The 25,166-nt window shown below is 51.2% G+C and overlaps 2 protein-coding genes across 3 annotated transcripts in view; one reads left to right on the top strand and one right to left on the bottom strand.

Moving 5' to 3' along the window:
- The window catches only part of cd36 (CD36 molecule (thrombospondin receptor)), an 86,699-nt gene that overhangs the window by 28,820 nt on the left and 32,713 nt on the right, over positions 1–25,166 (top strand). The gene's annotated exons all lie outside the window — the stretch shown is intronic.
- apaf1 (apoptotic peptidase activating factor 1) lies at positions 99–25,095 on the bottom strand. 2 transcript variants are annotated; one of them, XM_060037929.1, is made up of 27 exons: positions 24,890–25,094; positions 24,281–24,438; positions 23,770–23,959; positions 23,412–23,609; positions 22,961–23,150; positions 22,007–22,119; positions 21,571–21,702; positions 19,690–19,928; positions 19,313–19,480; positions 18,636–18,767; positions 18,277–18,390; positions 17,554–17,738; positions 16,910–17,036; positions 15,805–15,930; positions 15,300–15,440; positions 14,745–14,870; positions 13,899–14,057; positions 13,423–13,551; positions 13,024–13,149; positions 12,309–12,428; positions 11,916–12,041; positions 9,440–9,565; positions 8,053–8,178; positions 7,595–7,720; positions 5,358–5,483; positions 3,570–3,716; positions 99–318 (listed from the first exon to the last, which is right to left on the bottom strand). In XM_060037929.1, the coding sequence occupies exons 2-27, from the start codon at positions 24,422–24,424 to the stop codon at positions 118–120; spliced, it is 3,837 nt and encodes a 1,278-aa protein (XP_059893912.1). In that variant the 5' UTR covers positions 24,425–24,438; positions 24,890–25,094; the 3' UTR covers positions 99–117. The 2 variants fall into 2 exon arrangements, with proteins under 2 accessions (XP_059893912.1, XP_059893913.1); XM_060037930.1 differs by lacking the exons at positions 99–318; positions 3,570–3,716 and adding an exon at positions 4,053–4,088 and having other exon boundaries at positions 24,890–25,095.

Below are 25,166 nucleotides of genomic sequence, written 5' to 3'. Positions count from 1 at the left end.
CAACTACTTAAAGCACAATTGGATAAAGGAAAATCTGGTAGTACTTCGCTCAAGTACTTTGTGTACGGCACTGTACTTATTCAGTATTTACAGTTTACTTAATCCCATTACTGATCCTTAAGTACTAGTATTGTAAGGTACTAGGGTGCACGGGTGGTGTTCAGGGAGAGTTCCCACCACCCGCTGGAGGACGTAGAGTATCCCGATGTTGTCGACGGTGACGAAGGTGGAGAAGTCGGGCGACACGTGGATCCGCTTCAGGTTGGCGCCGCGGGGGTAGAAGGTCTGAAGGGCCTCGCCCCGCCCCACGTCCCACCACTGGTCCAGGGGAGAGAGAGACAGAGAGAGAGAGACACAAAGGTTATGGAGTGAGTCAAGGTGCTTTCCTCTTAAACTCTAACGCTGCCCAGACCTCACCAGGGGTCCGCGGCCCAGGCGTGTGACCTCTGACCTTCCAGAGGACGTCGAGTCTGACGCTGCTGAAGGTGACTGAGGCAACACTAAGAACAGCAGCCAGGTGTTTTCACCTGGATGTGTTGTTGGTGTGATTCTGCCCTCGATGGAGTTTTCTTTAACTACAAGCAAACGCTCTTGGTACTGGAGTGAGGAGAACCAGTCTGCCACTGGTTCGTAAGAGAGTAGAGAACGGAGGAAGGCTGGACACCAGGGGCCTGTCTTCTTACTCAGCGGCGTGGAGGGACACAACGGGACCCACAGGGGGGCCCCTGGGGACGGGTTTAGACGGGCGGGGCAGAACCGATTCATCTTCCTCACACATAAAGAGCTGTGAAACACAGAGGCTGTCCTGGGCGGAGAGAGGCTCCTGTTCTGCGCTCAGGAGCAGGCAGACGGGCCAGAGGGGAGGGGGGACGGAGGAGATCAGCAGGACAGCAGACAGCAGGCTTAGAGAGTGTGTGTGTGTGTGTGTGTGTGTGTGTGTGTGTGTGTGTGTGTGTGTGTGTGTGTGTGTGTGTGTGTGTGTGTGTGTGTGTTAGATGCTGCCCTCCCCCCTGGAGAGTTGAGAGAAGGTTCAGAGCAGGGAGTTCAGAGACAACAGGAACAGGAAATAAAGAACCGGAGGGTGAAAATAGAGAGATAACATTCATAAGAGGAATGAGGCGGTCCACTGAGAGAGAGAGCTCAACAGAGACAGACAGACAGACAGAGAGAGAGAGACAGGCAGACAGACAGACAGAGGAGGTAGGGATGTGTGAAAAGGTGAGATAAGGAAGATTGTGTTAGTGTGTGCATGTTCATGTGTGCGTGCGCGTGTGCGTGTGCGTGTGTGTAAGTGATGTCTGACAGTGGGGGAGGCAGGGGAGAGCTTTCCATCTTAACACTTTCCTAGAATTCCTCTCACCAGGGCCCCCGACAGCGGGCCCAGAGGGACCCCACATCAGATACCAAATACAAAGTACTATAAAACACTACACCACCATACTATGATACTATACCACAATACTATAACACTATACCACCATACTATGATACTGTACCACCATACTATGATACTATACCACGATACTATGATACTATACCATCATACTATGATACTATACCACAATACTATAACACAATACCACCATACTATGATACATTACCACAATACTATGATACTGTACTATGACACTATACCACCATACTATGATGCTATACCACAATACTATGATACTATACCACAATACTATGATACTGTACCACCATACTATGATACTATACCACAATACTATAACACAATACCACCATACTATGATACATTACCACAATACTATGATACTGTACTATAACACTATACCACCATACTATGATGCTATACCACAATACTATGATACTATACCACAATACTATGATACTATACCACAATACTATGATACTATACCACAATACTATGATACTGTACTATAACACTATACCACCATACTATGATGCTATACCACAATACTATGATACTATACCACAATACTATGATACTATACCACAATACTATGATACTATACCACAATACTATGATACTATACCACAATACTATGATACTTTACCAAAATACTATGATACTATACCACAGAACTCTGATACTTTACCAAAATACTATGATACTATACCACAAAACTATGATGCTTTACCATAATACTATGATACTATACCACAAAACTATGATACTATACCAAAATCCTCTGCCAGATATAAGGTTGCCTATCTGCATTGCAGTAGCTCTTAATGTAAGCAGAGGCAGAACTACCGGTTGGGAACCCTTTGGGAGCTCTGAGGTGAGGCACCCCTCATCTCAGCATCATCACAGGCCAGAATCTCTTGGGTCACACATCCCCAGAATCTCTCGGGTTTCTAATAACTCTGTTTACCAAGGACTTCTTCTGACAGACTATCTGCATCCGAGAGTCACTCCAGAAGTATTCAAGGCGTGGCTTGAATACATCTGGATTCAAGTTAAGCCACGCCCTGTCTGTGATTGACAGCTGGATCGGCACTGACAGGAGGAGAAGCGGGGATGAGGACAAGACTACTAGCGGCCCGGAAGCGATCAACCCTCGGGAGCCATCACAGGTGGGAGGGGCCACACAGGGACATGACCTATGAACCAGGTATGCCTATGCCTATGACGCCTCTCCCTTCAGCTCCTCCTCTCTGCACAGAGGCAGACGAGGGTCATCTCTAACAACTGCAGAGGACGACGAGGTTCAGCTCTAACAACTGCAGAGGAAGACGAGGTTCAGCTCTAACAAAATCAGAGGAAGACGAGGTTCAGCTCTAACAACAGCAGAGGAAGAGGAGGTTCAGCTCTAGCAGAGGAGGCTGAACTCAGACTATTATGAGTCTTCCCTCCTTTGTTTCTCCGGCAATACAAAAACTGCAAGGTGTGAAGTACTGTGGGAGGGAGGTGTGTGTGTGTGTGTGTGTGTGTGTGTGTGTGTGTGTGTGTGTGTGTGTGTGTGTGTGTGTGTGTGTGTGTGTGTGTGTGTGTGTGTGTGTGTGTGTGTGTGTGTGTGTGTGTGTGTTCCTAATTTGGGACGAGCTTTTTCACACATGCTGCCTACTCATGGATTCTAACACCAGGACAGAATGTTTGTCTGTCTGTCTGTCTGTGTGTGTGTGTGTGTGAGACGCTGTGTGTGGTAGAGACCTGGGGGAGTTGTGGAGAGACTCTGAACAATATCACACACGCAGTGTGACCAAAGATTAACTGCGGTCAGACGATGACACACACACACACACACACACACACACACACACACACACACACACACACACACACACACACACACACACACACACACACACACACACACACACACACACACACACACACACACACACACACACACACACGTTAATTTCCCCAGACAATAGCTTGCTACTTTTAATGTCATTCACCATTTAAGTAGGATTACACCCAGCAACCCCTCCACTGTTGGGACAGCTTCAGAAGGTCCTACCCCAGAGAGCGAGACGTGCCTCCTCCTAAAGAGCCACTGAACCAATCCCATACAGAGCCACGCGTTGTGCGTGTTGTGTGTGTGTTTCCCATGCGTGTGTGCGCCCCCTGGTCTGACCTTGATGTAGCCCCCCACGGAGACCAGCAGGCTGTCGTCGGGGGAGAAGTGGAGGTCGCTGGCCCAGCCTCCGTGCAGAGAGTCCATGGGGTCCTTACCCTCCCGGGAGCAGACCCTCGCCAGGGAGCCGTCCGCCACGTTCCACAGCTGTAACACAGAGAAGGTTCTGGGTTCAATCCCCCCACACTCGACAGCTGTCACACAGAGAAGGTTCTGGGTTCAATCTCTCCACACTCGACAGCTGTCACACAGAGAAGGTTCTGGGTTCAATCCCCCACGTTCCACAGCTGTAACACAGAGAAGGTTCTGGGTTCAATCCCCCCACACTCGACAGCTGTCACACAGAGAAGGTTCTGGGTTCAATCCCCCACGTTCCACAGCTGTAACACAGAGAAGGTTCTGGGTTCAATCCCCCACACTCCACAGCTGTAACACAGAGACGGTTCTGGGTTCAATCCCCCCACACTCGACAGCTGTCACACAGAGAAGGTTCTGGGTTCAATCCCCCACGTTCCACAGCTGTAACACAGAGAAGGTTCTGGGTTAAATCCCCCACACTCCACAGCTGTAACCCAGAGAAGGTTCTGGGTTCAATCCCCCCACACTCGACAGCTGTCACACAGAGAAGGTTCTGGGTTCAATCCCCCCACACTCGACAGCTGTCACACAGAGAAGGTTCTGGGTTCAATCTCCCCACACTCGACAGCTGTCACACAGAGAAGGTTCTGGGTTCAATCCCCCACACTCTACAGCTGTAACACAGAGAAGGTTCTGGGTTCAATCCCCCACACTCCACAGCTGTAACACAGAGAAGGTTCTGGGTTCAATCCCCCACACTCCACAGATGTAACACAGAGAAGGTTCTGGGTTCAATCCCCTCCACTCCACAGCTGTAACAACAGAGCCTGGTCACCGTTCATCAGAGGAACCGTGGTCTCATATCCAGCCCTTCATCAGACAATACTTTATTTCTGGCCCTCAACAACACAGCAGATGACAGTGAGGACATTGGTGCATCCAGTGGTTACTTAGCTTTGCCTCACGCTACGACTGTGATGTCATCATGAAGTCAACAGATAAGGGCCAATAGGAGGGCCAATAGGAGGGCCAATAGGAGCCCCCTCCCCTCCCCCCCAGCGCTCCAGGCCCCCCACAGAGCGACCAGACCACCCTGCACACGTCATCGCTGACACGCCCGGCGCCGTCCCACGCACGCGCGCGCTATATTTAAAACCCCAGGCGTGCCGTCGCTGACTGACTCACGCTGGTCTCCATGGAAACAGAGGCGGGCTGTCAGAGCCGTCGAGCTGTCATCCGAGCCAGTGGATTTCTGCCTGTCCCAGATGATGGAGACCCCGCCCCCAGCTGAGAGGCCCCTCCCACTGGGTTTGAGCCCCTCCCCCCTCACCCCAGAAAGGTGTAGATACAGGAGCGGAACAACGAGAAGCAAGATGAGACGACTCTGAGGAGATGACCTGAGGACGCCATCGTCCCGATTCACTATGATATAAACCATAAGCTAGTGGGGGGAGGGGAGGGGAAGGATGAGCAGGAAGTTCTTTTGGGGGGCTCTGCCTCCCTTGTTTCTGACAGTAGCCCCCCCCCCCGTCTCTCTGGTAACATGCTGCCCCCTGTCTGATGAAATGTGCGGATGACTAAATTAGACAGTCAGCCAAATCCTCACACTGCACACCTTAAGGGACTGGGCTAGACGTAGGTGTACTGAAGCTTCCTTCCTCTCTCCCTCCCCCTGCACTCACCCTACCCCTCCCCCACCCCTGTACTCACCCGTATCTCCCCGTTGTCGTCCCCCGTTGCCAGGCGCTGGCTGTCCCACGAGAAGCGACAGGAGCGGATGCAGTCCTTATGTCCCTGCAGCAGACGGACACAGAGCCAGCTCTCACAGCTCCACAGCTGCAGACAGAGGGACAGAGGGTCAGTGGACAGAGGGACAGAGGGTCAGTGGACAGAGGGACAGAAGGACAGAGGGTCAGTGGAGAGAGGGACAGAGGGTCAGTGGAGGGAGGGACAGAGGGACAGAGGGTCAGTGGAGAGAGGGACAGAGGGTCAGTGGAGAGAGGGACAGAGGGAGGGGGCTTTAGACAAACAAGATGGTACAGAAGACAGCAGCTGGACACACCGCAAGCTCTCACAGCTCCACAGAGAGAGGGACAGACGGGCAGAGGGAGGGGGCTTTAGACAGACGAGGGGTTCAGACGGTACAGAGTCCCCTCGCACCTTAAGGTGCGAGGGGACTCCGCCGGGCGGGTAGAGATCCAGAGAGATCAGAGCTGCACCATATTGGAAAAACATCGGACAGCGATGTTCTGTCTTTCTGCAATACTAAATTATCAGACAGACTTCTCTTGTAGATTAGTTATGGAAAATGAGAACCGTTTTTTGCTTGTTATTATCTAATATCGCACATCCAGCCCTAGCAAACACACATCATCACTAAAATATCAGTCGACGGAGGTCTGAAGAAGTGACAGAAGATGGGTGCAGAAGAAGAAGAAGTGATGTACACTACAGTGTAGCGCATGTATAGTATAGAGTAGCAATTTGCATATGCAGACTTTGCATATGCAAATTAAAGGCTGTTGCTACAAAAATGTCCACGGGGAAAGAGGAATAAACTCCATATGGATCTTAACCCTCAAAGCAGGAAGGGATAAGAAAACACACAGGATCCATTACTGAGCCTGTGGTCACAGTACTGCCAACAAGGAGTGTGATGCTGAATGAAGATTAAATGAAAATAATTATAACCTCTCGGTTTTATGAGGACATTCTCCTGATGATAACCTTATCAGCGGTCTTATGAAGACATTACCTGTTGAAAATCTTATCAGAGATCTTATGAGGACAATACCTGATGATAACCTTATCAGAGGTCTTATGAGGACATTACCTGATGATAACCTCATCAGAGTTTACGGCTGCTGCTGACTCATAATGACATGACTGTCAACACGATTTGTCTCTCTCTCCGTCTCTCTCTTTCTACAAAATCTGCCTGGCCCCTTCTCTACCACCGTTTCTCTGTCCTCTTCCTCATTCATCCTCTGTGTTTGCCTGCTCATCCCCCATCCCTCTCTATTTATTCCCTTCTTTCATCCCTTTCTCTCCAACGCTGATTGAAAATAACTGGGCTGATAATGAGAGCCCTCTTCTGGCAGCAGATTCTGGGAACGTACGCACAAAGCCCCATTCATCTGAAGGGAGAGAGACTGCAGAGAGAGGCGGAGAGAGTTAGAGAGAGAGGAGAGAGATGGAGATGGAGATGGAGATAGAGATAGAGAGGAAGAGAGAGAGAGAGACAGAAAGAGAGAGAGACAGAGAGACAGACTGAGAGAGAGAGAGTTTTGTTGGGGGGGTTTGAAAATATATTCATAGTTTCTGAATGGAAATATGTACATTTCAAAGCAGCTTGGAAGGGGAAGGTCAATATCAATATTTGTAGGTGGATTTGTGAGAGGAAATGTGAGAAATTCATGAATTATTCATTGCGGAGTCATTGACAAGAAGAGCAAAGTCAAACTCAGCAGTGTATCCCTGAGCCTGCTGAGCTAATACTGTACCAAGCTGGCTAGAGAGAGTGTCAGCCAGCCAGGCCCACACACAGCTGCTGCATGGCAAGCCTAGCAGACACGCTAGGGGGAAGGCTAGCAGACAGGCTAGGGGGAAGGCTAGCAGACAGGCTAGGGGGAAGGCTAGCAGAAAGGCTAGGGGGCAGGCTAGCAGAGAGGCTAGGGGGCAGGCTAGCAGACAGGCTATGGGGCAGGTTAGCAGACAGGCTAGGTGGAAGGCTAGCAGACTTGCTAGGGGGCAGCCTAGCAGAAAGGCTAGGGGGCAGGCTAGCAGAGTGGCTAGGGGAAAGGCTAGCAGAGAGGCTAGGGGGCAGGCTAGCAGAGTGGCTAGGGGGCAGGCTAGCAGAGAGGCTAGGGGGCAGGCTAGTGTGTGTGTTCAGTTTGTGTGTCACTTTGTGTGCATGTGCGTATGCAATCGGTTTGTGTGCGTGGTACCTTAGCGGTGCGGTCTGCCGAGGTGGTGGCCGCCAGCCGTCCGTCAGCAGAGACCTGACAGGACAGGATGGCCTGACGGTGGGCCTCCACGTCCTGGAGGAGAGCACCACTGCACACCTCCCACAGCTGGGGGGGAGAGAGGGAGAGGAGAGAGAGAGAGAGAGAGAGAGAGAGAGAGAGAGAGAGAGAGAGAGAGAGAGAGAGAGAGAGAGAGAGAGAGAGAGAGAGAGAGAGAGAGAGAGAGAGAGAGAGAGAGAGAGAGAGAGAGAGAGATCTCTTTATAGCACATGACTTTGTCCAAAGTTACTTGGACTGAATTCAGATACAGGCCAATACGGAGCCCCACACACACAAAATACTTTAGGCCCTAGTGAGTATGAGTGAGTGAGTGAGTGAGTGAGTGAGTGGGTGAGTGAGTGAGTGTGTTCACTTCAGTGATTGAATGAGTGAGTGTTTACCTTGAGGGTCCCGTCGTAGGACCAGGACAGCAGCTGTTCCTCAGGGCTGCAGAGCAGCGTGAAGCACCTCACCTGCTCCCTGTGGCCCTGCAGCACCTGGCACTCACCTGTCCTCCACCTCCACACCTGACACACACACACACACACACACACACACACACACACACACACACACACACACACACACACACACACACACACACACACACACACACACACACACACACACACACACACACACACACAATTCACATTAATCTCATAATTCTGACTTTATCATTACCTTTGAATACCTTATTTGGTGTTCTGTATTTAATCCCTGCTTAGTGTGCTTCTAAACCTCATAATTGATTGTGGATTAGTGGCTCCCTCGCCTGTCCTCTGCAGACAGTGTATTACACATGGAAGGTGAGGGGAGCATTCAGATACAGGCAGCGGTGAGACAGAATCAGAACACATTATCCACCAACATCTCAGCAAATGACCAGGAAACCCCCCAGAAGGTTGGGCTGCTCTTCAGGAAAGATCTCTACGTCCTCCATGTGTCAGTCATGAGGAAAGGGGACAGTGCGTATCTGCAAACCCGCAATGTGTGTGTGTGTGTGTGTGTGTGTGTGTGTGTGTGTGTGTGTGTGTGTGGTGTGTGTGTGTGTGTGTGTGTGTGTGTGTGTGTGTGTGTGTGTGTGTGTGTGTGTGTGATGCAGATATAGATACAGAGTCAGAGTGAGATAGAAAGTGAGACAGAAGGAGAGAGAAAAAAGAGTGATACAGAGAGACATGAGACAGACTGAGACATAGGCCGAGAGAGAGCCCGAGAGAGACCGAGACAGAGAGAGAGGGAGAGAGGGAGAGAGAGAGAAAGACGGAGACAGAGACAGAGTGTGACCGAGAGACAGAGACAGAGATAGACAGAGACAGAGACAGAGTGTGACCGAGAGACAGAGACAGAGATAGACAGAGTGAGAGAGATACAGAGTGTGAGAGAGAGAGACAGAGGGAGAGACACAGAGACAGAGGGAGAGACACAGAGACAGAGGGAGAGACACAGAGACAGAGAGAGAGAGAAAGAGACAGAGACAAAGACACAGAGGGAGAGACACAGAGACAGAGACAAAGACACAGAGGGAGAGACACAGAGACAGAGAGAAAGACACAGACAGACAGACAGACAGACAGACAGACAGACAGACAGACAGACAGACAGACAGACAGACAGACAGACAGACAGACAGACAGACAGACAGACAGACAGACAGACAGACAGACAGACAGAGAGAGAGAGAGAGAGAGAGAGAGAGAGAGAGAGAGAGAGAGAGAGAGAGACAAAGACAGAGAGAGACAGAGTGTGCAGTAGGTAGGGCAGGACTCAGGTCAGGTGGTTACCCACCCTTAAGGTGCAGTCCTCGGAGGAGGAGACCAGGGTGTGTCCGTCCCGGCTGAAGCAGCAGTGGAGCACCGTCCGGGTGTGGCCCTTCAGCTGGGCCAGGCTGGCCCCCGAGGGGACCGCCAGCACCTAGGGGGGGGCACAGGGTTAGCGTGGTGTGGTTATGGTTAGCAGAGGGTTAGCGCGGTGTGGTTAGCAGAGGGTTAATGGTGTGGTTATGGTTAGCACAGGGTTAGCATGGTGTGGTTATGGTTATCAGAGTGTTAGCATGGTGTGGTTAGCAGAGGGTTAGCATGTTGTGGTTATGGTTAGCAGAGGGTTAGCGTTGTGTGGTTAGCAGAGGGTTAGCGTTGTGTGGTTATGGTTAGCAGAGGGTTAGCGTTGTGTGGTTATGGTTAGCAGAGGGTTAGCATGGTGTGGTTATGGTTAGCGTTGTGTGGTTATGGTTAGCAGAGGGTTAGCGTTGTGTGGTTATGGTTAGCAGAGGTTTAGCATGGTGTGGTTATGGTTAGCAGAGGGTTAGCATGGTGTGGTTATGGTTAGCAGAGGGTTAGCATGGTGTGGTTATGGTTAGCAGAGGGTTAGCGTTGTGTGGTTAGCAGAGGGTTAGCGTTGTGTGGTTATGGTTAGCAGAGGGTTAGCGTTGTGTGGTTATGGTTAGCAGAGGGTTAGCGTTGTGTGGTTATAGTTAGCAGAGGGTTAGCGTTGTGTGGTTATGGTTAGCAGAGGGTTAGCATGGTGTGGTTATGGTTAGCAGAGGGTTTGTGCTCTGTGTTTCCCAACATCTTCATGACACTGGGCCTCTCCCCAGTGATCCTCAGATACCAGCTGCCTCATGCAGCCAAGAGGCTCACATGACAAGCAGCCAATAAGCAGCCAATCCTGATACGGATTACCCTTCTGCTTATTAATATTCACATTAGGCCCAATCTATTCCTCTTCATCAACGTGACTGCGGGGTACGGCCTGTGATCATTGGTTAGGAATGTGATCAATAATGAATGTTCAATGATTGAAAGGGCAAAACACCATTAATACTTAATGGAGCCGACCAACACGTCCGTTTGGGGTATAAGTTTGGCCACACAGACGGATTCTAAACAGACTTCGTCATTCATGTTTCCTTCCTGTCTGCATTCACTTCCTCCTCCCTAATGCACAAAAACGATGTAATGGACATTAAAAATACATATTCTTCAACCTCAGTTGAAAGAATATGTATATGAAACAGTTCCAGGCCTCCATTAGCATCCTGGTTGAAGAGGTTTTAACGAAGGGCTCTTTGACAAGGAGAAGGCATTGCTGGTTTTACTACACAGAACATCTGGGGGGGGGTCCCGGGCCAAAAGTACCTGAGGTCGGTCAGGTTTCAAGAGGTCTGGGAAACCCCATCAAGAACCAGTGGGGTACCAGTGGGGTACCCCCGGGGACGGAGAACCGGGGTTCACCCTGCCCTCCGCCCTGCCCTCCAACCCCGGCACCACCCTCGCTCCCTGGGCCCAGACCAGCAGCTGCTGCAGCCTCACGGTCCTCAGGACCAGTCTGACTGCCGCCGGCTCAGCACGCACACACACGCACGCACACACACACAGGCCAGATATACCAGCATACTGGAGTTGAGCCTCAGCTCTCACTAATGGTTCAGCTGCAGAGGAACCAGCAGGGAGGGACAGGATGAAACCTGCTGCTGCAGTCAGTCACACAACCTGCTGGAGGAAAGGCCAAGGGCTCCCCCTGGTGGAGGAACAGCAGCACAGAGAAAAGGCCTTGGGCTCCCCCTCATGGCTTACTGAGGAACAGCAGCCTAGAGAAAATGCCTTGGGCTCCCCCTGGTGGCTCACTGAGGAACACCAGCCCAGAGAAAGGCGTTTGCCTCCCCCTGGTGGCTCACTGAGGAACACCAGCCCAGAGAAATGCTCCAGAGCATCCGGTCAATTTTCAAAATAAAACTCAGCTCATGTAGCCTATCACAACTTGGTGCCCCTGGTGGCTCTCTGAGGAATACCAGCACAGAGCAGCATGGCCAGCAGATGGGCCTCCCTCCGGTCCATATGATGATCCACATCTTACACCGTCTTACGCCTTCAGGCAACAGGTCACCGCTCTACCTCCTGCTGCCTCATCTTGGATGACAGTACGCCTTGGATACCCACCGATAGTATGGCAGCAAAGCCTATTAAAACCTCCTCTACGCTATAGGGAGGTGTCATTAGAAGGAAAGCTTTTATAGGATTAATGCGCAACTCGTTAATCATTAACGAAATTTCAGTTCTTAGTTTTTTCTTCCATCTTCCTATTCTCACTGATTCTGCAATCCTTCCTCCCTCACTTCATGGGGGAGGGATTCCTCTCTGTGCTAAAGGGTTAGGAGAGAGGAGACGAGGAGAGAAGGAGAGGAGAGGACACGAGGAGACGAGGGGAGAAGGAGAGGAGAGGAGGAGAGTAGTGCGAGTGAGTGAGTGAGTGAGTGAGTGAGTACCTGGAGGGTTCCGTCCTCCCTCCCCAGGGCGGCCATGCTGGGCTCGCTGTTCAGACATGTGCAGCGGATCCTGGAGGGCTGCTCTTCCGACTGGAACATCACCTCCCCTGTCCGGCCCTCACGCACCTACACACACACACACACACACACACACACACACACACACACACACACACACACACACACACACACACACACACACACACACACACACACACACACACACACACACACACACGGTCAATGATTACCGTTAGAGTTATGCCCAAACGGTCATTGATCAGAGACATTGATACAGAACGCTGTGCAGGGTTTTCCGACCCAGGTCATTGAGGGGCGGGTAGGGTCAGGGGTCAGGGGTCAGGGGTCACGTGGCTGACCCTGTTGTCTCACCTGCAGTCGGTTGCAGTTGTCGGCGGCGACCACGGTGACGCGGTCTCCGGTGAAGAGCGCACTGGTGTCTCTCTTCAGTCTCACGGCGGAGGATGTCTGGACCCTACTGGTCTCCCACAGCTAGAATAATGCCACCATAACATCACCATAACATCATTATAACATCACCATAACATCATTATAACATCACCATAACATCATTATAACATCACCATAACATCAGTATAACATCACCATAACACCATTATAACATCACCATAACATCAGTATAACATCAGTATAACATCAGTATAACATCATTATAACATCACCATAACATCAGTATAACATCACCATAACATCACCAAAACATCATTATAACATCACCATAACACCATTATAACATCACCATAACATCAGTATAACATCACCATAACATCATTATAACATCACCATAACATCATTATAACATCACCATAACATCATTATAACATCACCATAACATCATTATAACATCACCATAACATCAGTATAACATCACCATAACACCATTATAACATCACCATAACATCAGTATAACATCATAACACCATCATAACACCACCATAAAATCCCCATAACATCCCCATAACATCCCCATAACATCCCCATGACATCCCCAGAGTAACACAGAGGACCAGGGGAGGACCAGGGGAGGACCAGGGGAGGACCAGGGGAGGACCAGGGGAGGACTGACCCTGACGGTGTGGTCGTCGGAGCAGGACAGCAGCATGGTCCCGTCGGGGGAGAACTGGACGCCGTGGACCCAGCTCAGGTGACCGCAGAGGTCCGCCACCTTCTTAGTGGAGACCAGGTCCCACAGCTGGAGGTCACACACACACACACACACACACACACACACACACACACACACACACACACACACACACACACACACACACACACACACACACACACACACACACACACACACACACACACACACACACACACACACACCAACAAAAAGAGAGAGGCAGAGAGACAAATAAGATTTACCCCAGTGTGTGTCTGTGTGCATGTGTGTACCTCCACGGTGGAGTGGGACACGTGTGTGTGTGTGTGTGTGTGTGTGTGAGTGTGCGCATGTGTGTACCTCCACGGTGTAGTGGGACAGGGCGACGGCCAGCAGGCCGCTGACGGGGCAGGCGTGGAGGTACTGCACCGTGCTGCCCCGGCTGCTGCGGATCTCCAGCAGCAGCTCGGAGCTCTCCACACTGAACACCTGCAGAGAGAGAGAGAGGTCGTCATGGTTACAACACACACACTGAACACCTGCAGAGAGAGAGAGAGGTCGTCATGGTTACAACACACACACTGAACACCTGCAGAGAGAGAGAGGTCGTCATGGCTACAACAAACACACTGAACACCTGCAGAGAGAGAGAGAGGTCGTCATGGCTACAACACACACACTGAACACCTGCAGAGAGAGAGGTCGTCATGGTTACAACACACACACTGAACACCTGCAGAGAGAGAGGTCGTCATGGTTACAACACACACACTGAACACCTGCAGATACACACACACACACACACACACACACACACACAGTAGTGAGGTACTCACAAAGACAGCGTTCCTAGCAGCACAGATGACCCGCGTTCCGTCGGGCGACCAGGTGCTGCACTTGACGTGGACCTCGCCCTCCTCCCCCTCCTCCTCCTCCTGGAACAGATCCTTCACGCTGAACGACTTCCACTCATTGGCCGAGGACACGCCGAACAGCTGGGGGCACACAGAGGGCTCAGGGTTAGGGTCAGGGTCACAGGTTAGGGTCAGTGTCAGGGTCAGGGTGAGGGTCCGGGTGAGGGTCCGGGTGAGGGTCAGGCAGGCCAACACCAAGGGGAAGGCGGCTGCAGGTACGATTCAAGAGCCTCCACCCTGCCTGTCTCCAGAGAGCCTCCACCCTACCCCCATTGAGCCTCCACACTGCCTCCAATCTACCTTCAGGGAGCCTACATCCTCCCTCCACCCTGCCTCCACCTTCCTTCAGAGAACCTCAACCCTACCTACAGAGCCTCCACCCTGCCTTCAGAGAGCCTCCACCCTGCCTCCACCCTGCCTTCAGAGAGCCTCCACCCTGCCTTCAGAGAGCCTCCCCCCTGCCTTCAGAGAGCCTCCCCCCTGCCTTCAGAGAGCCTCCCCCCTGCCTTCAGAGAGCCTCCCCCCTGCCTTCAGAGAGCCTCCACCCTGCCTTCAGAGAGCCTCCCCCCTGCCTTCAGAGAGCCTCCCCCCTGCCTTCAGGGAGCCTCCACCCTGCCTTCAGAGAGCCTGCACCCTGCCTCCACCTACCTTTAGAGAGCCTCCACCCTGCCTTCAGAGAGCCTCCACCCTGCCTCCACCCTGCCTTCAGAGAGCCTCCACCCTGCCACCACCCTGCCTTCAGAGAGCCTCCACCCTGCCTCCACCTACCTTCAGGGAGCCGTCCCGGGAGCAGGTGGCCAGGTGTTTGTCGTCGGGGGAGAAGCTGCAGTGGGTGACGGGCTCCAGGTGGCCGAACATGGTGTTCTGGGAGGACGGCTTGTTCAGGTTCCACAGCTGAGAGGGACCAGGATCACAATGTTACTGATCACCCCCCAGGAGGACATATCACATTAGCGTTAGTAGTACCTTGGTGTCAGCAGCAGTCGTACTATGAGTACCTCAGTGTCAGTAATAGTAGTACTCCCTGTGGTACCTTGGTGTTAGTAGCAGTAGTACCTTGGTGTCAGTGGCAGTAGTACTTTCAGGAGTACCTTGTGTTAGTATTAGTAGTACTGTGGTCACGGTGTCAGTAGCAGTAGTACTATGAGTACCTCGGTGTTAGTGTATTACAATAGTAGTAGAAGTACCGTGGTGTCAGTTGCAGTATTACTTTCGGAAGTACCGTGGTGTTTGTGTATTAACAGTAGTACTAGGAGTACCTTTGTGTCAGTAGCAGTAGTACTAGGAGTACCTTTGTGTCAGTAGCAGTAGTACTAGGAGTACCTTGGTGTTCATGAAGCCGTCATTGGAGCAGGTGGCCAGCAGGAGGCAGCGCGGGCCGTTGGTGAACACACAGTGGTTGATCTGCTCCTCGTGCTCCTCCTCAAACTTCCTGAGTAGACTGCCCCGCTCCGCGTTCCACACCTTACACACACGCACACACACACACACACACACACACACACACACACACACACACACACACACACACACACACACACACACACACACACACACACACACACACACACACACACACACACACACACAAAGACACACACACAGCAATAAAGTTTTAAATGATAATCAATAAAACCAACATTACTGAACATTACAGAAATGTAAAAATATTGATTTAAGGTTAAATAGTGCAGCCACAAAAAAATTATCAAATAATAAACCACGTGGTGAGCATTAACTTGTTTAAACTCCACTAACTTGTTAAAATTCATTCACTAGTTTAACTCCACTAACTAGTTTCCTCTCCGTCCCTCCCTGCCCGGCTCACCTTGACCTTGCGGTCGGCAGAGCAGGTTGCTAGGAGACGGTCGTCGGGGGAGAAGGCGCAGCAGAGCACCTCGTCGTCGTGGGCGGTGACCTCCAGGAGCTTCTCCCCAGAGGTGCTCTTAAACACCTGGACGCACACGCGCACACACACACACACACACACACACACACACACACACACACACACACACACACACACACACACACACACACACACACACACACACACACACACACACACACACACACACCAGCACACACAAATGTCATGATCATTTCATATACATTATACACATTTAAATATCATATACGGTCATACTGTATTTGGACCATATGATTTATGATCATATGTGTACCCAAAACGCTGTTTTAGGTAGTTTGTACTTCCTCAAATCGGATCTCCGTAGTTTCAATCAGATGCCCCGCCCTGAGAGAACGTGATTGGTCAATGAAACCAGAAGGAAACATAGACTCCGCCCACTCCATCAGCATGAAGAAGGAGGAGGAAATTAAGAGACTGAAAAAAAACGGAAGACTGGATCTAAGAGGACATCATGTCTGCTGCTTAATGAACACCTTAACCCTGACCAGGGAGACTTTAATGTCCATCACTTTAAAACACACACACAGGCCAATACAAACACCAACACGCATCCAGACCTCACACAGACACACACATACCCAACACACAGACACGGACACAACACGAACATACATGAAGACCTCACACATACACACACACACCCAACACACACACACACACATAACACACACACAAATCCATTACCTCAAACAGACACGCACATATACCAACACACGGACACAACACCCAAGACCTCAAACAGACACACACACTTACCCAGCACCAACACACGGACACAACACACACATCCATAACCTCAAACAGACACGCCTATACACCAAGACATGGACACAACACCCAAGACCTCACACAGACACACACACACACACATACCCAACCCCAACACACGGACACACACAACACCCATGACCTCACACAGACACACACACACATACCCAACACCAACACACGGACACACACAACACCCAAGACCTCACACAGACACACACACACACCCACCCACCCCGAGCATGTTGCTGGCTCCACAGGCGGCGATCTTGGAGCCGTCGTGGGAGAAGCAGGCCGAGTAGACTGGGCCCAGGTTCGGCTGCACCACCAGGCGAGACACGCTGTCTACCCCGCTGTGGTTCCTGTTGACAACGACGCACACATGAACACAACACAACAACGACAGACATGAACACAACACAACAACAACACACATGACACAACTAAACAAGGACGCCCTGCGCAGTATGTGAGCTACTGTTACTCAAGGTACTGTACATATCTACTATTTATATACAATATTTTATGTATACAGCACAGCATACATAAAATACTACAGCTTTAAGCTTTGGAACAGAAGTCAATCGCATTTATTCATCTACTGCGATATGGCTAGATGTGCATACTGATCTGTGTGGCAAAACAGGATGTGCGGTCACGTGAGCAGGATGTTGATTACTATGTAGCCATAGAGATCTGAAATCTTAAAAAAATCAAGAACTTTCCCCAACACACTATCACATGATATCATACTACCTTCACATCTCCATTCGTTCATTGCATCCCATAGACCCTTTCCGGTCTGCCACCCTTTCCCTGTTCCAAAACAGGAAGACATCTGTCTCGGTCCGACTCTCTGTTAAAGGGTGCGTTACGTACTGCCAGTCGAAGTAGAGGCTCCCCCTGGTGGCGGCGGCCCGCGCCTGCAGCAGGGCCTGGCGGTGGACCTCAGAGCCCTGGGGCTGGGCCAGGGCCAGCTGCACCACGTCGGGGAAGGGCCGCTGCTCCAGCTGGTGGCCCGTCAGGGACAGGAACTCCTGGAACTGGCCCCGCACCGCGCTGTTCTGGGGAGGGGAATAATATATATACATGGATATAAATATATATATACATACATACATAGGAACTCCTGGAACTGGCCCCGCACCGCGCTGTTCTGGGGAGGGGAATAATATGTATACATGGATATAAATATATATATACATACATAGGAACTCCTGAAACTGACCCCTGCACCATGCTGTTCTGAGGGGGGGTATTCTCTCTCTCTCTCTCTCTCTCTCTCTCTCTCTCTCTCTCTCTCTCTCTCTCTCTCTCTCTCTCTCTCTCTCTCTCTCTCTCTCTCTCTCTCTCTCTCTCTCTCTCTCTCTCTCTCTCTCTCTCTCTCTCTTTCTTATGTATATCTCGAAATGAGTCAGCCTAATAGATGTCATTATAAGATAATTAAGTTGCTATATATTATCTAACTATCTATTAGTCAGTAAACCTTCACCTTTGCGCCCTTTGCCTGAGGGCGGTTTACAGTGTTCAAAGTCGCCAAATTGCTTGTAGGCTTTATCTGGTCTATCAGGTCACAGAGTGCTCCAGTGTTGCCGTGGTTACCTCTCGGTCCAGCACGGCGCCGTGGTCCACGTAGTCGTTGATGAGGGGGGAGGGGCCTACCACCCGGGCCTTGGTGATCACCCAGTCCAGAGAGAACATCAGAGAGGACAGCTCCTGGAGCAGCAGGAGGAGAGGGGGAGGGGGGGGATAGAAAGATGGATAGAAGAACAAAGAGAGAGAGAGAGAGAAAGGAGGAGAGACAGAAGGAAGAAGGGATGAAGGGAAGGAGCCAGGAAAGGAATTGAGGGTAGGAAGGAGGGATGAAAGGAGAGGAACAAAAACATTTATAAACGCAGGAAGGAAAAGAAACGTCTGACAGAGAGCGTGCGTGCATGCGTGCGTGCGTGTGTGCGCGTTACCTTGGTCAGTTTGGCCTGGGCCATGTGGTGGGTGAGGAACCTGAACCAGTAGAGGGACTCTGTGTCCCCGGAGGTCGGAGGTCCCTGGCTGTAGTGCTTCTGGTACTGATGCACCACCTTAGCATGCAGAGCCTGGAGAGCAACGTAAATAACATGTTACACCACACCAGGCCGGACCTACAGCAGGATTCAGTGCTCAATAACAACTAAACATACTAACAAGACCTAGAACCATCAGAGCATACCGTTCAAATTGGTGGTCAATCCTTAAACTAGGTTTAATAATTCAGTATTTATAAGTATTGTTTAAATCCCCTTCAACGTCAACGTCAAGTGATCACAGTATGGATGCCCACTGTTCAGACAAACAAACGGAACGGAGAAGGCCTGTGTGTCTCAAAGCTGACATCCAGAATCAATGGTTTCTACTACCACTAGTAAGTCACTAGTTAGTCATTTATCTGCCGCCCTCCTCCACTGTCACTCTGTGGGAGGTGTGACGTAGAGGAGCAGCGACAGACCCGGTTGCTCAAGGGCCTCAGGGTTGGCTGACGACATCGGGATCCAACCCCAGACTGTAAACCAGTGACAGAAGGCCCAGCTCTGAGGAGGAGGGGAGGTTGACCCTGACCTCTGTGGGGCTAGGTTGTGCTCTAAGGAGGAGGTGAGACCCTGACCACTATCTGGTTGCGGTTCTGCTCTGCCAGGAAGTCCAGCTGCAGGTCGTGGAGGTAGTAGAGGTACGGCCGCTGGTGGCAGTCCCGGAACAGCAGGGACTTGTTGACAAAGTCCTGCAGGATGTCCTCCACCTCCTCGGGCTCCAGGTCCCACATCACCGCCAGCACCTGGTCACACATACAGGTTTACACACAGGTATACACACACGGAGACACACACACACAGGTGTACACACAGAGACACACACAGATGTACACAGAGAGACACACACAGGCATAGACAGGTACAGATAAACAAACAGGTTCCGACAACAAAAGGTACAGATTCACATTTTCGAAGTGGAAACTGAGGTACGGCCAGAGGTCAGAGGTCAGACCTGCGCGGGGACCTTGGTGTCCTTCTCCAGGACGGTGAGGTCGCGGTACAGCTCCCTCTGGTCCTCGGGCAGCACCTGGAAGCTGGCGTCCATGGCCTGGTCCAGTGCGTCGTAGTCGTACGACGACGACTTGCGGATGCGGCGGAACTGCTTGCGGCGCAGCAGCGTGAGGTAGTAGGCCCAGCGGTCGGGGAAGTCCCGGAGCAGGGCGCCCACCAGGGACACCACCAGGGGGAAGCCTGGGGGACGGATCATAGTGACGACAACCTGTCAGTCCCTCTAGGTGCTAATGGATCATAGTGACGACAACCTGTCTGTCCCTCTAGGTGCTAATGGATCATAGTGACGACAAACTGTCTGTCCCTCTAGGTTCTAATGGATTATAGTGACGACAACCTGTCTGGCCCTCTAGGTTCTAATGGATCATAGTGACGACAAACTGTCTGTCCCTCTAGGTTCTAATGGATCATAGTGACGACAACCTGTCTGTCGCTCTAGGTGCTAATGGATCATAGTGACGACAACCTGTCAGTCCCTCTAGGTTCTAATGGATCATAGTGACGACAACCTGTCTGGCCCTCTAGGTTCTAATGGATCATAGTGACGACAACCTGTTTGGCCCTCTAGGTTCTAATGGATCATGGTGGTCCCCACATAGTGTTATCTATAGTGGTCAGGTGTCTCTAATGGTCAAAGTGGTTATCTATAGTGGTCAGGTGTCTCTGATGGTCATAGTGGTTTTCTATAGTGGTCAGGTGTCTCTGATGGTCATAGTGGTTTTCTATAGTGGTCAGGTGTAGAGGTGCACCGAAAATTCGGCAACCGAAAAAATTCGGCCGAAAACGCAAAAAAAGACACATTCGGCTTTCGGCCGAAAGCCAAATGAGTGGCCGAATAGGAGGCCGAAAGTGGTGGTGACGCAAAATTATACAATCTTGTCTGATTACACAAGCAAGGAGCACAGGCCACCTATACGATCTCAAAATAGTAAAATGTAACAATTACGCCACCCCCTCTAGCTTTTTATAGGTTGTGAGTTGTTTTGTTTACCTCGCCATGAACCGCGGGAATGTTTAATCTAACGTTCGTAAGCTAGTGAATGAGCGCTGGCTCAACCTGTCAGCAGAGGGAGCAGCCGCCGCGGTGTGTTTCCGCGGGACCTCCAGACCTTTTGCTTACACTGCAGTGCTGAGTTCAGGCCAACAGCAAATCGGATCAGCCCGACGCGTTATTAGATCAGGCCTGGTGCGGGCCTGCGTCCGTGCACACGTCTACATGCGGTAGTTAATAGTAGGGAGTCATTGGTTATTCCCGCTCACAGTCACCGACGTAATGAGTCGACGTCGTTAAAATACAAAGAACTCCTCTGCCTGTGATGCGCGCGTTAAACCCCCTCCCCCCCCCGTTAAAGACACCTTTTGGAGCTGTTAGGTTACCTTGAATAGAGCGCTGGGACGTGGGGGGACTGCGCCGGTCGCTCGGGGGGGACTGTGTGTGTGTGTGTGTGTGTGTGTGTGTGTGTGTATATATATATATATATATATATATATTATATTTGTATATGTGTATATATAAAAAAAACCAGAATGAATTGAAGGGCATTAATGAAACATTAACATTTGAAGATTTCAAACAAACATTTTTCCTTGAAAAACATGTCTAAACATTTATTGTAAGCAGTAGATTTAAGCAATATTTAAAAATAGTGTTTTGACAACTTTAAACGGAACCGTAATTTTCGGTTTCGGTTTCGGTATTCGGCCAAGCGATTAATTATTTTTCGGTTTTGGTTTCGGCCACAAATTTTCATTTCGGTGCATCTCTAGTCAGGTGTCTGTAATGGTCCTAGTGGTTTTCTATAGTGGTCAGGTGTCCTCCTACCTTTGCAGAGCTGCACAATGCTGCGGGCCTGCTCAGGCAGCTGCTGGGGTTTGGTGTTGACGTACATGGCTAGGATCTCCAGGGCCTTGTCCTCATCCAGACCACTCTCCACCTCCACCTCCTGGCGGACACCTGCCAGGAACACACCAGAGGTCATGATGGTGACCCCAGAGGTCATGAAACACACCCAGAGGTCATGATGGTGACCCCAGAGGTCATGAAACGCACCCGGAGGTCATAATGGTGTCCCCAGAGGTCATGAAACACACCCAGAGGTCATAATGGTGACTTCAGTGGTCATGAAACACACCCAGAGGTCATGTTGTTGACCTCAGAGGTCATGATGTTGACCTCTGGGCGACTGGGTGGCAGCAGTACAGCATCACATGACGGTACAGGACGCTACAAGGCGCTACAAGGCACTAAATGGCCGTACCGTTGACGGCGTCGGCGATGCTGCGGTCTCTGGTGGTGATCAGGACTCTGCTGTGGACGTCAAACGCCTTCAGAGCCGAGCTGTCCCATATATCATCCAGGATCAGGAGAGACCTGGAGGACACACACACACACACACACACACACACACACACACACACACACACACACACACACACACACACACACACACACACACACACACACACACACACACACACACACACATAAAAGGGAATAGTAAAATGAAATGGTTATCACAGTTATATATAAATACATATACTTTATATATCATATAAATATCAGTATATATCCTAATGCCCAAGTTCCAACTATTACAAACCCGATCATATTGCTACCGATTAGTTTTAACTTCTCATAATAATAGGTGAACAGCTTCCATTTTAGAAACAGGGAAGCATTGCTACCAGTTCAGTATGAAGTGTTGTTCTGCTTAGTTTCCCAGCTCTTATCTGTGTCTGTCAGCTGATATGTGGTGCGTGACCAGATGCTCCCGCCAGAACTTGCCACGCCCATTGAATGTGTTAAAAGCTGTTTTCACATCGAGGTCGACTTTGGCAGTAAGATAATAAAATGAATAAAGCAGGGTCCCAGTGGAACCAGTCATTGACCGAGAGGACCATGGCGACCTCGTCCTCCCTTCTCCTCAGAGCCTCTGGTCCAGTTACGGCTGATTGGTCAGCAGTAAACAAGCCAGGTGTTGTTAAAGACTGCCCTGCCCCCTGTTGTACAGGTTAGCGTGACGTGGCAGTATAAACACAGGCTCTGATAACGTCTCTCGGTCCAATAGTCTGTTTGGCTCGGGAAGGTCCCTGGCTGAGGCACCCGGAAGTATCTCAGTGGTCGCCAAGACAACCGCTGGTCGGCGGGGCTCATCTGGGCGGCTGGGGGCGGGGCTTACCTGGGGGTCAGGGAGGGGCTGGGCGGTGCTCACCTGGGGAAGCGTCGCAGCAGCAGGAAGCGCAGGCGCTCCTTGGCCTCCTCCAGGGAGACGGGGGTCCGGCCGGGCCCTTGGAGCTCCTGGCTCTGCTCCAGGCGGAAGCACAGGGTCTGGAGGCGGGCCAGCAGGTCAGAGCGGTCCAGCTGGCCGATGGACAGCCAGTAGACCCCACTGGGGAAGCACTCTGCGGAGGGAGAGGAAGAGGGGGTGAGGGGGTGAGGGTGAACGGGTTGAACACGGGGCAAGGGGAGGTAAAAAAAACCCTTTCACAGAAGTGTCCTCCTCCTTTATCTAGAACTGTCTTTGGCTCCAAAGCTAATAGAGTAAAACGATGGTCTTTCAATGACATCACCCCGTCACACCCGGGATGAGCCCTCGTAGGCCCTCAGGACAGTGACCCGACACAACCCACAAAGCACCAGGGACACCCACGTCAGCCAATCACCTTCAAGGAGTGAGTGGTCACGGACCGCCTCCGCTGCAAGGACGGACTTCCCTGAGCCGGCCATGCCGTGGAGCACCACCCAGCCGGGCTCCTTCAGGAGGCCTTGGAGCTGCTGGCGGAGCTGCTGCACCAGCCGGGGTCTCTGGACGAAGACCACGGGCCTCTGGGGGACGCCCCCCTCCCGCAGGACCGCCTGGACTGGGGGTGCAGGAAGGAGAACATCACTTTACCCTGTAGAGACCCGGTCTGGATCAGACCTCCTGCAGGAACCTCGATACACATTACAGATATCTAATGGACGTGTAGGAGTCCAAATCAAGACACACACACACACACACACACACCCTAAACCCCCCACCTCTGGGCGTGCCCGCGTCGGTGAAGCTGCGCTGGGCCTCGGGGGAGCCCAGCGGCAGGCTGGTGTGCAGCAGGTTGGCCAGGTCTCCGTAGCTCTCCCTCACCAGGGCGTTGTAGAACGACACGTACGCCTCGTTGTCCTTCAACAGGAGCAGCTCCAGCAGGGCCGCCGCCTGCTCCCTCCTGGTGGGCTGGGGGGTCACAGAGGCAGAGGTCAGAGGGGGGGTCAAGGTTAGGGTGAGGGTTAGGGGCAGGGTGAGGGTCAGGGTCGGAGTTAGGGTTAAGGTTAGGGTCAGGGTCAGGGTCGGGGTCGGGGGTCAGGGTAAGGGTTAGGGTCAGGGTCGGGGTCGGGGGTCAGGGTTAGGGTCAGGGTCAGAGAAAGGATCAAGGTTGGTGTCAGAGTTAGGGTCAGGGTCAGGGTCGGGGTTAGGGTCAATGATAGTCGACTAAACGATACGTGGAAGCAGCCCAGCTGGTAGGTAATCGTTGGGACTCCTACTACGTGTCTCCACCTTGCTCCTGACGCGCTCCTCCTCGTCCCCGCTGAGCACCCCGTCGCTGACCAGGTGGTCCATCAGGTAGGTGGCCTTGATGTCCTGCTCCAGGACGGGACGCGAGCGCAGCAGGCAGCTCAGAGCGCCCTCCTCCATCGCCATGGCAACACTCCTACCTGAGAACACAGAGGACGGGTATACAGAAGAGAAATACATTATTCAGATACTGAGTATATTGTGAGGAAGTGGAAAACATGAGCTGTTAAAATGTGGGGTTCACAGTAATTAAGCTTAATAACTACAAAAATATTATTATATCCCAATAAACCATATAGTCATATAAATGAAAAGGCGAATGAACAAAGCATTCTTATATATAAGATTATAATAGCAGTATTCTCCTCTTGATGCCCAGTTATTTTTCTGAATCAACCAGAAACAGTAACAGTACTAACCCTAACAGGTCATAAGTCAGTTAGCAGGAAACTGAAACCAACTGTCAGCCTTAACACTAGTCTCTGTATTCTGCGTTATCCCGATTTAAAATGGATGTCAGAATGTGTCTTTTAGGGTAGAAGCTTTAACAGTTTCTATGATCAGAAACTAAAACAAAAACATGAGACTCACCGGATCACCAGAGGAGTGACGGTAAAGGGGCGACCGAGGCGAGGCGGTATGACAGAACCTTATTTCCTTGGAGAGTTCAAATGTAATTCACTAAATCGAATCCATTAATTAACTCAATGTAACACAATAATCACTACGTCTAATACATCCATTCACGTCACGCCCATAGTGACAGCGGCAGCGCTTCCGGGTTCACAACCAAAACATCGAAACAACCAATCAGGCTCCGAGCTTCAACCACCTGACCCACACAGCCACACGCGCTGCCTGTATCCGG

This window comes from Gadus macrocephalus, chromosome 19 (assembly GCF_031168955.1).
Source record: "Gadus macrocephalus chromosome 19, ASM3116895v1".
NCBI lineage: Eukaryota > Metazoa > Chordata > Actinopteri > Gadiformes > Gadidae > Gadus > Gadus macrocephalus.
This window is presented reverse-complemented; position numbering and strand designations above follow the sequence as displayed.